This window comes from Staurois parvus, unplaced genomic scaffold (assembly GCF_062004578.1).
Source record: "Staurois parvus isolate SC_StPar_1 unplaced genomic scaffold, SC_StPar_1.0 ptg000436l, whole genome shotgun sequence".
Taxonomy (NCBI): Eukaryota; Metazoa; Chordata; class Amphibia; order Anura; family Ranidae; genus Staurois; species Staurois parvus.
The window spans coordinates 6,377,604-6,391,832 of record NW_028318232.1 but is presented as its reverse complement, the minus strand read 5'-3'; the positions used below and the strand labels follow the sequence as shown (position 1 = coordinate 6,391,832).

Below are 14,229 nucleotides of genomic sequence, written 5' to 3'. Positions count from 1 at the left end.
GTATGCTTGTTTTGGTTTAAAGACTCAAAATACTGAAATCAGCACATCACCATTAAAGCAAAGCAACTAGCGTTTTTAAAAGAAGATCAGTAATGGCAACACTAGAATTCCTTCACAACAGATTTACTGTTCTGAACAAAGTGTGGATAAAATACTCAATTATGTTCAGGGGAATTTAAGAAAGACTAAATATTTGGGTTTAAGGCATGCTAGAGAAAAAAATTAAAGCTTGATTTCAGCTAAAATTATTATTTTTTGTTTTGGTAAGGCAGAAAAGGGTTAGAGCCTCTGTCAGATTTATATTTGCGTCCCTATCCAGGAGATAGGATGTCTCTTTAAAGAGAACACAGTCAAAAGAAATAGAGTGGAGAAGGAGTAGAGTTTTTGATAAGGTTTTTATTGTTGACTGTGTCATCCTGTTCTGGTAACAACCACACACATCATTTCTTGTACAGATGTCAGAGACAGGAGGTGAGGGAATTTTTCCCAGTAGAGTCACAGACAGAAATAAAAACCTTAAAGAAAATGTAACTCTTCCAAAATATAAATAATTTGGTTGCAGTTGGGCTTTACCACAATCGATCACAATTTGTAAAATATATGTATTATTTATCCTTTTGCTTACATGGCATAGCTGCTTAAAAATGCATTTCCAAAAGCCCATGACTATGAATATGAATATATAGAATATCATTGGATCTCTGCATTACCAGAGCCCATGGACAAAATAACCAGGCTAAGAATGTGTAAAAATAAATGTTAAAGTTGGGTTAAATCCAAAACATTTATTATATTGCAGCTTACCAATTCTTAGATGTGATGGCTGCATTAGTTGTTCCTTTGTAGACTTTCTTTTCTTTATTTCAAACAGGGATCCTGCCACCAAGTTTGTTGTTTTTCAACAGAACAAGCTGTCCTGCAAATGTACAAGTTAGTGGGTTGAGACAATCTATTTACCACTGAAATTGGTGCTTACACTGATCAACATTTATTTATTTATTTACTTACTTACTTACTTATTTATGTAAAACCTTTACCCCATAAGAAAATGAATGCAGATGCAGTGGCTGAATGGATACAGCCACCCTTCCTAATTTGACAGGCATGTAGGAGTGGATATATGGCCTCAAATGCAGACACACAGTCTGCTGCAATTTGCAGATGTTTTCTTAAACTGCATGTTTGTGCTGATATTGTTATAGGTTTTGTATTACACTGGATTGTGCTTATGTATATGTTTAAGAGCTGCCGATTAGCTCACTCATTGAAACACTTCTTTTTTCACAGAGGTATATGATATTTTGAATAGGAGTATGTTACAAATAGAAGGCAGCATAGGAGAAACACTTTCTGTGTTATTGGAATCGCCCGATACTCATGCCACTGAAGATTTGAGATGCCACCAGCAGGCTTTGATTTTTATAGCTTGTGTTGCCTACCTTATGGAAGACAGGTAAACATGGACTTTAACTAAAACAGAAAAAACATTAAAGGGCTTATTCTATATATTTACTGAACATCTTTTATAGAGATGGCCCAGTGGGTTTTATATAGATTAAAGAGACACTGGGCTCAATTCACTAAAACTAAAATACTGCACCAAAAATCATGGTAAAATAGCACAGTAAAGAAATGTCAATTCAATAAAAAAATTCCTAAAATACCACCTGCACTATTCCTTTAAATAGTGTGGTATTTTAGTTGTAGCCAGGTGCTGGCTACTGCAAGATGAATCAGGAGGACATAATCCAATGTGAACATAGACTAACTAGTTGCCCTCTAGTGTCTGCACTCAGACTGATCCATCACTTCCTTACTATAGAGGAGGGGGGGATCTTGGGGCTTGTAGTCCTGCAGTCAACCATCCCTGTATTTCAGACCCCGTTCTAGACTACACACCTCAGAAAACTGCCCAACGAAAAGGATTGTGGGAGAGCCTATATATACGAATATTACTGGCAGGCTCACTCTCTTGGCCTGGGACTCTCTACAGAATGGTTGGGTTATATAACAATAAGTGTATATATATCCTCAGATATATACACAGGTGTCGCGCTCCATATATACCAGTAATCATATGAATAGTACTGTGACAAAAACTTATTGTGCTAAAAAACAGTGCAACATATAGTGCTCAACAAAAATGAATGCTGATTCAACAGAAAGTCCTCTTTATGCTTTAAATATATTCAGTGACAAATTCTGTGCCGTGCCACACTCCCCGTGCTCTAAAGATAGATGTGCGCTCACCTCCTTCTTTAGCCAACCACAGTGGCTAACAGCGCTTTTTGTCCTCTCAGGACTAGGTAGTGATCTTCATATATATATATATATATATATATATATATATATATATATATATATATATATATATATATATATATATATATATATATATATATATATATATATATATATATATATATATATCCATCCATGCCATGGATATATTGCCTCTTTCCTGCCACCAGAGGTCTCCCTTTTTCCTCCTTCCACACTGAGCCTCAATGGATAGTAGGGATGGTTATTAGTAGTATTTCCTCCTCCCAGTAAATTGGGATACCATGTAAAAAAGAGCCACAATGGTGCCTTATCCTTTGTGAGGTTAAGTAATTTATTATGAAAAAATTTCCACTCACATTGTGCTGTCTCTCACAGAGCTGTATCCAGCAGAGCTTGTGCCCAGATCCTGTGTTTGTAAGTGCCGCTCATCCACCGCGGCGTCGTGACATCAGAGCCCCTCCCCTAGGGGAGGGGCTCTGACGTCATGACGCCATGGTGGACGAGCGGCACTTACAAACACAGGATCTGGGCACAAGCTCTGCTGGATACAGCTCTGTGAGAGACAGCACAATGTGAGTGGAAATTTTTTCATAATAAATTACTTAACCTCACAAAGGATAAGGCACCATTGTGGCTCTTTTTTACATGGTATCCCAATTTACTGGGAGGAGGAAATACTACTAATAACCATCCCTACTATCCATTGAGGCTCAGTGTGGAAGGAGGAAAAAGGGAGACCTCTGGTGGCAGGAAAAAGGCAATATATCCATGGCATGGATGGATATATATATATATAATATATGAAGATCACTACCTAGTCCTGAGAGGACAAAAAGCGCTGTTAGCCACTGTGGTTGGCTAAAGAAGGAGGTGAGCGCACATCTATCTTTAGAGCACGGGGAGTGTGGCACGGCACAGAATTTGTCACTGAATATATTTAAAGCATAAAGAGGACTTTCTGTTGAATCAGCATTCATTTTTGTTGAGCACTATATGTTGCACTGTTTTTTAGCACAATAAGTTTTTGTCACAGTACTATTCATATGATTACTGGTATATATGGAGCGCGACACCTGTGTATATATCTGAGGATATATATACACTTATTGTTATATATCACATGTTTCACACAGATAATGAGTATTGTGTAAAGTGTTGATGCACCATTCATTTGACTTAATAATTTTTTTACACTAAGGGAGTATCGCATTTTGGCTCACGAGTATCACTATATATTTTTCATAGAATGGTTGGGTTGCTGCCATGCACACAGTGACAGCACACTGTTGTGGCCTTGCCAGCTACAACCACACTCCTGACTGCAGAATCTGCCTTGCTGGGCACCCTTCGAGGCTGAGCGTTACTACTGTTCTGTAACCTGAGACCATCAATAGGCCCTCTTATTCCTTCTGTACTGAAATGTATTGTAATTGTACTGTCTCCCTTATATTGTAAAGCGCTGCGCAAACTGTTGGCGCTGTATAAATCCTGTATAATAATATTAATCACAGCAGCACCCTGATGCTTCTCTACCTGGTTGGCCAGCCAAGCGTCCATTCTTCCACTCAGCTAGATTGCAGAGCCTGTATAATTTGGCCTGTTCCTGGTGAGGTTGTCTTCAAACCAGGATTGGTGAGCGGGCAGATACCCAAAACCCATCATACCCCCCATTTTCCTGTTTAGAGACACTGCATGCAGACAACATAATCTGGCCACTTTAAAGAAACCGCTACCCATATTACTTCAGTCACACATTTTCCTGGCACAATGGGTCCCTAAAGAGTTACCTCTCATTCATGGGTCCCTACGTGCTAGCAAAGATACCACCTTGCACCTAAAATCTGAACTGTCCTTTTACTAGTAGCTACGGCTTGTGAATTTGCCTAAAGGGGAACTCCATCTTTTTAATGGTATAATAGTAGGGGACTTGCTTAGTGTTTCAGTGGTCCAGAGGGAGCTGACCTGCTTCAAAGTCTCTCCCCCTTAAACCAGTGTTGCATTTGACCATACTCTTCAGGTTCATTTATACCTTCATTGCTGTGCATATCTATAGCTAGCTATATATTCAGATTTGTATTCTCATAATAGCATTGCTAGTCATAATCCAGTGCTATATACCTATTTGGTGTCATATTTAAAATTATTCAAAGAGGCTGACTTGTAAATTGTTCAACTGTTATCATAAACCATTTATTCAACTTCTTTCAATACAGTGTTTGCTGTGTTAAATCTGAATTGTATTCTTCTAATCAGATATAATAATGTTGTTGTCTTTGAACAATATTTCTGAACCTAGAGTGTCAGAAGGGTTGAGGGGTTTACAGGGTCATGGCAGCACCAGAGCACAAGTATCATCCAGCAGCTCCTACAGGAATAATGCTACATAGTTATAAAATGTGCCATCTTTCTGCAGTAACTTATCTGGTTGTTAACCACTTGCCATCCTGGGGATTTACCCCCCTTAATGACTAGGCCTCTTTTTGCTATTCGGCACTAAACTATTTCAACTGATAATTGCGTGGTCATGCAATGCTGTACCCAAATTAAATTTACGTCCTTTTTCACACAAATAGAGCTTTCTTTTGGTGGTATTTGATTACCTGTGCGCTCTTTATTTTTCACAGTATAAACAAAAAAAGACCAAAACTTTTGATGAAAAACGATATTTTTTACTTTCGGCTATAAAAAATATATAGTAAATTCAAAGTTAGGCATAAATTTAGGCCAAATGTATTGTGCTACATGTTTTTGGTAAAAAAAATCCCAATAAGTGTATATTGATTGCTTTGTGTGAAAGTAATAGCATCTACAAACTATGGTATAGATACTGCAATTTACGCCATTTTTTTTGCTATACAGCGCTGCACTAGTTTAACTGAGAACTGCGCGGCCATGCAATATGGTACATAAATGAAATGTACGTCTTTTGTTTCACACAACTAGAGCTTTCTTTCAGTGGTATTTGATTACCTGTGCCCTTTTATTTTTGACGCTATAAACATAAAAGGTTTTGGGAAAAAAATGTTTTTTTGAAAAAAACTGTATTTTCTCATTTCTGTCATAAAAAATATTCAAATAAACTCAAATTTCATCATAAATTTATGCCAAAATGTATTCTGCTACATGTCTTTGGTTAAAAAATCTCAATAAGTGTATATTTATTACTTTGTGTGAACGTTAGAGCATCTACAAACTATGGTATAGATAATGGAATTTACACAGCTTTTATTTTCTGACAGCCCATCACTTTCCTTGAGGTGCTAAAATACCAGGATAGTACAAACACCCTCAAATGACCCCTTTTCAGAAAGTAGACACCCTAAGCTATCTGCTGAGAGGCATATTGAGTCCATGGAAGACTTATTTTTTTCCACAAGGTTTTGGAAAGTGACAAACTTTTTTTTTTTTCTTATACACAAAGTTGTCATTTAAATGCTGTATTTCTCACACAAGCCATGGTATATGTGGAATTACACCCCAAAATACATTCTGCTACTTCTACCGAGTATGGAGATACCACATGTGTGAGACTTTTTGGGAGCCTAGCCACATACAGGAGCCTGAAATCCAATGACCACTTTGAAAGCCTGAAGAAGGTGCGAAACTTCCTCATTTCACTTCCTCACTACCCATCACAGTTTCGGAGGCCCTGAAATGCCAGGATAGCACCAACACCCCCCCCCCAAATGACCCCTTTTTGGAAAGTAGACACTCCAAGGAGTTTAAAAAGAGGCATGGTGACTACATTTGATGCAGATCTCCTTTTTTCTCACAAGGTTTTGAAATATTAAAAAAGAAAATAAAAAAAATGTTTTTGTTTTCTTTCCTCATTTTCCAAAAACTTGTGTCACCAAACCAGATCTGCAAAATACTCACCATGCTTCTTATCAAATTCCTTGGGGTGTTTACTTCCCAAAGAGAGGTCAGGGCCTCCGAAACTGTGATAGGTAGTCAGGAAGTGTAATGAGGAAATAAAGCCCTTTAAAAGCCTGAAGTTCTTATTGGATTTTGGGGTCCTGTACTTGGCTAGACTGCCAAAAAGTCCCCATACTCGGGAGAAGTAGCAGAATGTATTTTGGGGAGTAATTCCACATATACCCATGGCATGTGTGAGCAATAAATCATTTAAGAGACAATTTTGTTTAACAAAAAAAAAAATTTTTTTTTGTCATTTTCCAAACACTTGTGGTTAAAAAGTAAATTCTTCTATTGACTCAACATGCCTCTCAGCAAATAGTTTGGGGTGTCTACTTTCCAAAAAGGGGTCATTTTGTGGGGTGGGGACATATAAAAGTACTGTGGGCAGGCAGTAAGCTGTTAAGGAACCGGTACCTGCTGTGACCTTATTATTAGTTTTCCTACTCATTATCTAACTTATAAAAATTGTCTAGCTGAATCAAAATTTACCTGCCTAAGAGAGAACCTGAAGGGAATTGGGGAAGAAGGGAAACTATTAAATTTGTACAGTTTTAACACAGTAAGGGCTCATTTACACTTGCTTTGACTTTAACACACATTAAAGTGTCTTCCACTTCAGCATGCTTTTTTATGTGTTTTTGATGCTTCTGTGATGCTTCAAGTGGTTTTAAAGCCTTAAACTTTTCTCTGTTGCAAGATCCCCCCAGCCTCTGCCATATTCTTACCTGAGCGTGATCCAATCAAGGGATGTGCATGAGAGCAGTGGCTCTCGCCACTGTTTCTTTCCTCATTGGGCAGACTGAGTGGGAGCCATTGTAGACTAGTAGTGGGAGCCATTGGCTCCTGCTGCTGTCAATCAAATGCTGTGATGAGGGAGCAGGGGCGGGGTCAAGCCACCCGGTCAGTGCTAATAGACGTGGGCAGGGCATCTCAGTAGCAAACCTGCACGGGTGCTGCGATTGAAAGTGGCTTTTCATGGGGGCACTTGCCTAAGAGGAGGGACTTGGAGTGCCGGCAGGGGGACCCTAGAGGTGGAAGATCGGGGTTGCTCTGTGTAAAAACCATTGCACGGAGCAGGTAAGTATACCAGTTTGTTATATAACTGAAAAAAAATGAAGGTGTAATGCTACTTTCAGTGATGCTTTGTTGATGCTTTTTTGAAACTTGGCAAATGCCCTGTGTGTGTGATGATTTTCTATTTGTTTTAAAGGGGCCCAGTAGTACCCCCATATAGCAGATCCGCAGCTCATTAGTACTCCTGTTAAGCAGATCCCCAGCTCATTAGTACTCCTTTTCAGCAGATCACCACCATATTAGTACCCTCATTCAGCAGATACCCTGCTCAATAGTACCTTCAGCTCTGCTGATGCCCCACTCAGTAGTACCCTCAGCTCTGCTGATCATCCCACTCAGTAGTAACCCTCAGCTCTGCTGATCCCCCAGTCAGTAAAAATCCCCCAGCTCTGCTGATCCCCCAGTTAGTAGTACCCCCCAGCTCTGTAATCCTCCTCTCTCTGGTCCCTGCTCATCTCCCACTATCTTGCTCTCATGCTGCACACTACATGTGACATTTCTATTTTCTCCTGCTCCAGTCACTCTCTCTTCAGTTCCCACTCACCTTCTGTTATAGCATTCCCTTGTTGCACACCACGTGTGCTGTCTGCTAGTTGCTCCACTCCAGTCCAGATGCTGCTCACCTTCTTGCTGCTGCTCGCTGCACGCCAGATGTGACTTTTACATCAGACACTTCCAGAATATAAACACATGAACAGAAAGTGACTGCTGATGACATTTTTCCACTTTGCTTGTTGGTTTCCCAGTGCATCCTGGGATATTCTTATACCTGCAATGCCTCCAAAACAGAACGAAGCTAAAGCTGATTAAAAGCCTCTCAAAAGCTGCAAGTGCTGTTAGGGAGCTTTGTCAGACTTTTATGGAGGCTTTGGAGATGCTTTGAATCACCAAGAAAGCGACATGGAGTATAATTTTTGAAGCAAAGCAAATTCAATTTGTGAACAGGACTGTAAGCTTACCATTTTATTTAGTGACAGGTGCTTTGATAGCCATTCAGAATGCTATAAAAAAGCATGTCCAGTGCCATACTTTGAAGCAAGTGTAAACAAGCCATAACAGTGACCTCTTCTGACAGAATTTTTTTTTTAAAGTTAACATGCCAACACAGTTCCAGTGATCATCGTGAATGACTGCCATGGTGATCACAAGATTAGTAGGAGGAGCAAGCTCACAGCATCGGTGCATGTGAGAGCAGGCTGGGCGCTGGAGGGGAGGAGGCACGCTGTCAGAGGTGGGATAGCAGGGGCTTCCAGACACAGGAGAGGCACAGTCAAGAACTGAGAGGAGGATAGCTGCAGGAGGAGACGGACTCACTGGCAGGTGGAGAAGCCAGTAAGCTGTAGTACTGGATGGGGCGGTAGTTGGGATACGCCGCCAGGAGGAACAAAGGGTAGACACGTAACACACTGACAGGGGAACTCTGGCACACTGACTGACACTAACAGGAGATGCTGCAAACACACCCAGAGAGTGAAAAAAAGCAGTGATAGGTCTGACTGCAAGAGCTGTGGTACTGTGTGAGCTCTGTGAACACTGAATCAGCGGAGTACTGGAAGTAATTTTGAGTACTGGGAATAATTTGGAGTACTGGGAGTATTTTTGGAGTACTGGGAGTATTTTTTTACATGTTGGAAGTATTTTTGGATTACCGGGAGTATTTTTGAAGTACTAGGAGCAATTTGAAGTACTAAGAGTAATTTTGGAGTGCCAGAAGTACAGTATCTTACAGAAGTGAGTATACCCCTCACATTTTTGTAAATATTTTATTATATCTTTTCATGTGACAACAGAACAGGCCTCGCCATGGTCGACCAAAGAAGTGTGCATGTGCTCAGCATCATATCCAGAGGTTGTCTTTGGTAAATAGACGTATCAGTGCTGCCAGCATTGCTGCAGAGGTTGAAGGGGTGGGGAGTCAGCCTGTCAGTGCTCAGACCATACGCCACACACTGCATCAAATTGGTCTGCATGGCTGTTGTCCCAGAAGGAAGCCTCTTCTAAAGATGATGCACAAGAAAGCCTGCAAACAGTTTACTGAAGACAAGCAGACAAAGGACATGGATTACTGGAACTATGCCCTCTGGTCTGATGAGACCCAGATAAACGTATTTGGTTCAGATGGTGTCAAGAGTGTGTGGTGGCAGCCAGGTGAGGAGTACAAAGACAAGTGTGTCTTGCCTACAGTTAAGCATGGTGGTGGGAGTGTCATGGTCTGGGGCTGCATGGGTGCTGCCGGCACTGGGGAGCTACAGTTCATTGAGGGAACCATGAATAACAACATGTATTGTGACATACTGAAGCAGAGCATGATCCCCTCCCTTCAGAGACTGGGTCACAGGGCAGTATTCCAAACACACCTCCAAGATGACCACTTTCATGCTAAAGAAGTGGAGAGTAATGGTGATGGACTGACCCAGCATGTCTCCAGACCTATAACACAAGATATAAGGCGAGGGCAGATAATATGGTAGCTGCTAGCACAAAAGGCAAGGTAACAAACCCACAGTAATCAATTCAAATGTAAGTGCAGCACTAAAGCTTAAGTGATAAATGCAATCATAGAGTGCTTATGTGAATAAAAGTGTTCATACAATAAAAACATCTCAGATCATATAAAATCATAGAATTATAAAAAAAACTCTAAAAATCTGAACATAAATAGTGAATATAAATAGTCCGTGGCACTACAGGTCACAGAAGTGCCAAGTGATACGTTTGTGCTTTTTAGCGATAATTAGTGATTATACATAGTCCATGGCACTACAAGTCACAGCAATGCCTGGTGATTGTGGAACTACAAGGTGCAGCAATACCAGCTGGGATGCTCGAGAGTGCTCATGATCCAACATGGGAATCCACCACCTTATAAGGATGCGCACTCACCAGAACGCTACTTGTATAATAGCATTAATGCTGATCCTTATGGGGGGTCTCAGGACGCCATAAATAGGGACCGGACTTCTCCAGGGTCAGGGCTATGCAAAACCAGCAAAGGATCCTCCAGGATGGCCACCACTCCGAACTCCGGCCACGGCGGCCTGATGTCAGCAGGTTAAGGCTCATCCAATGCGTTTTGTGCGCATGCACATCTTCAGGGGCACGCATACGAGCATCTGTGGGGCATCCTCAAACGGAAGGTGGAGGAGTGCAAGGTCTCTAACATCCACCAGCTTCGTGATGTCATTGAGGAGTGGAAGAGGACTCCAGTGGCATCATGTGAAAGCTCTGTTGAACTCCATGCCCAAGAGGGTTAAGGCAGTGCTGGAAAATAAAGGTGGCCACACAAAATATTGACACTTTGGGCCCCATTTGGACATTTTCACTTAGGGGTGTACTCACTTTTGTTGCCAGCCGTTTTTTACATTAATGGCTGTGTGTTGAGTTATTTTGAGGGGACAGCAAATTTACACTGTTATACAAGCTGTACACTCACTACTTTACATTGTAGCAAAGTGTCATTTCTTCAGTGTTGTCACATGAAAAGTGAAAGAAATTAATTAATCAAATTTATGATTTGGCAATTATATTGATGGCAAGCTTGCAAAATATTTGGTTTTTATGATTAATCATAATTAATATTAATATGTGGGAATGGCTTTAACAAATGGTAGTATTACAATTCTTCAGTTATAGCTGAGACCGAAAAATATGAGTTCGTTAAACTGAGACTAGCTAAATCAGCTGATAGCTGAGTATTCTATATTTCGGCACAGCTGGTTAGAAGTCTCTAGTAAATGTCTAGGGTATTAGGAGTGACTCATTATAGGCTTACTATTACTTAATGTATTTTTAATAGTATCTGTGTGTATTTAGTATAATTTATAATATTGATACATATATAGATTAGTGATTATACATTGATATGTTGTAAAGATACGTTCTTAAGTTATATTATCATTTAAATATGAATAGCTGAGGCTTATAGTATTATGTAGATCAGCATATGTACCTGTCCATCAAACATCATATATATATATATATATATATATATATAGTGTCCCCTGTCTTCTATGATATTGCTTTGCTAGGAGTACTGACTTCCTTACAAGGCCTTAAGAATCTCAAGCTATGATACTCATTCGCTTCATAAAAGGTCCATAAGGGACAGTGGACAGAGACTCTCTTGAATACATCACACACACACACTAATGGGGACTTTTCTTTAAACTTCTGCTTAATATTTCTACAGTAGTTTTATCTACATGGAACTGTTCATAATACACTTTACAATGTTATTTTAAGCCATTGTGTGATAAAATAAAATCACACTTTATTTTTTATTTTAACGGCTCTTTCATTCATAATCGCCTCAAGACACTAAAAGAAGTATTATATGTGTCTAAAATCCAACAAAAAGATATAGTAAAATATTTACAAAAATGTGAGGAGTGTACTCACTTCTGTGAGATACTGTATATTTGAAGTACCTGGAGTCATTTGGAATACCAGGAGTATATTTGGAGTACGGGGAGTTTGTTGAAGTACTGGGAGTAATTTGAAGTACTGGGAATATTTTTGGAGTTCTGAGAGTATTTTTTGCGTACCAGAAGTATATTTGGAGCACTGGGAGTCATGTGGAGTACTTTCAGTATATTTTGAGTACCGGAAGTATACTTGGAATTCTGGAAGTAATTTGGAGTTGCTTCTCTGGAAGCCCAGATCCTGGATCTAGAGTATCAGGTGTCAACACTGTGAAGCATCAACAATGGGGGAACTGGAGCTGCTGATTCATGAGCAGTATTTTGACTTCGCAGGAATATCAAAAACTTGGTTGACAGCTCACATGACTGGATGGCAACTATCCAGGGGTATTCCTTGTATCAGAGAGCCCGGGAGGGTAGAAGAGGGGGAGGGGTGGGCCTGTATATTAAGAGCGATCTACTGGTAAATGCAAGGGACGACACTGCAAATAAGGCAAGGGGGAAAGTTGAGTCCCTTTCGGTGGTGCTTCAAAAAGAAGAAACAGGTGGGAAAATAATAGTGGGGGTATGCTACAGGCCCCTTAACCTCAAGGTTGAGGAGGAGTCTGACCTCCTGTCACAGGTGGAAATGGCGGCGTGGCATGGCAAAGTCATCATAATGGGGGACTTCGTCTACCCAGATATTATCTTGGCAGAAGGAACAGCTCACTCATTTCAGGCTCTTCATTGCTTAAGTATCTTACAGGACAACTTCTTATACCAAATGGTGCATGCCCCGACTATAAATAATGCATTGCTAGACCTTATAATTACAAATAACACAGATCTGGTCGCGGATATAGAAAAAAGGGACAACTTGGGATCCAGCAATCACAAGATAATTACATTCAACATAAATCATAGGAAAAGGAACCACATCGGTAGTGCAAGAACACTAAATTTTAAGAAACCTAGAAATATAGAAAAGTGACGGCAGAAAAAGACATAGTGGTCCATCGAGGAATGCAATAAGAAGTGTAATAATGCAATCAGATAGACCACAAGAGATGCATAGCGGAGGAGAGTAAAAGAAATCCCCAAAAATTCTTTGCATATATTAATAGTAAAAAAGTGAAGACAGAACATATTGGCCTCATTAAGAATGATGAAGAGAAGTTGGTTCTAAATGATAAAGAGAAGGCAATTGTACTAAATACATGCTTCAACTCAGTCTTTACTAAGGAAAAGGAGGGGTACAGTAACCATGACTGTATCACTAGAAACACATCACAGAATGTACCCTTGTGGCTTACAGAAGCCAGTGTCGGATAATGACTTGAAAAGCTTAACGCAAATAAATCACCAGGACCAGATAGCTTACACCCGAGAGTTCTCAAAGAACTCAGGCCATAGCCAGACCATTATTCCTAATTTTTATGGACAGCATGCTGACAGGAATGGTAACAACGGATTGGCAAAGGGCCAACGTGGTATCAATGTTTAAAAACGGACAGAAATATATACCTAGAAACTACAGGACAGTCAGTCTAACATCAATAGTATTTAAACTATTGGAGGGGATGATAAGGGACTATATCCAAGATTTTGCTGATGAATATAGTATCATCATTAGTAATCAGCATGGCTTTACGAAAGGTCATTCTTGCCAAACCAACCTGTTAGCATTCTATGAGGAAGTGAGCTGCCATCTAAATAAAGGAATGGAGGTGGATGTAATGTATCTGGATTTTGCAAAAGCATACAGTCCCCCATAAACACCTAATTTACAAACTGAGGTCTGTAGGCATGGACCATAGGGTTTGTACATGGATAGAAAGCTGGTTACAGGGGTACGTCCAGAGAGTGGTGATAAATAATGTGTACTCATACTGGTCTGGAGTGGTACGTGGGGTACCCCAAGGCTCTGTCCTGGGACTAATTCTATTTAATTTATTCATAAACAATATAGAGGATGGTATAAATAGCTCAATCTCAGTGTTTGCTTATGATACAAAACTAAGCAAGGCAATAACATCACAACACGATATAGAAACTTTACAAGAAAACGTTAATAAAGTAAAAGGGTAGGCAACTGAAATGAAGGTAAATGAAGATTAATGTTAAAACATTTAAAGTCGTGCATATGGAGGCCAAAATTTGAATGCAAGTTACTCACTAGGGAAAGAACCTCTGGGGGAATCCAGGATCTGGGGGTTTTAGTAGATGACAGGCTCAGAAATGGCATGCAATGTCTAGCTGCAGCAAGCAAAGCTAGCAGAATATTAGCATGTATAAAAAGGGTAATTACTCCAAAGATAAAACTATAATCCTGTCACTTTGTAAAACTCTGGTTCGACAGCATCTGGAGTATGCCATCCAGTTCTGGTGCTCAGGATGGATGTGCTGGAGCTGGAGAGAGTCCAGAGAAGAGCAACAAAGTTAATAAGGGGGCTGGAAGACAACAGTTATGAGGAACAATTACAAACATTAAACTTATTCTCCCTGGAGAAGAGACGCTTGAGAGGAGATATGATAGCAATATACAAATACCTCA

At 40.0% G+C, this 14,229-nt stretch overlaps 1 protein-coding gene across 1 annotated transcript in view; it reads left to right on the top strand.

Moving 5' to 3' along the window:
* The window catches only part of MEI1 (meiotic double-stranded break formation protein 1), a 576,193-nt gene that overhangs the window by 321,563 nt on the left and 240,401 nt on the right, over positions 1–14,229 (top strand). Inside the window, exon 19 of the mRNA XM_089687729.1 lies at positions 1,288–1,453. Within this exon, the coding sequence (XP_089543855.1) occupies positions 1,288–1,453 (166 nt within the window). The remainder of the gene's footprint in view (positions 1–1,287; positions 1,454–14,229) is intronic.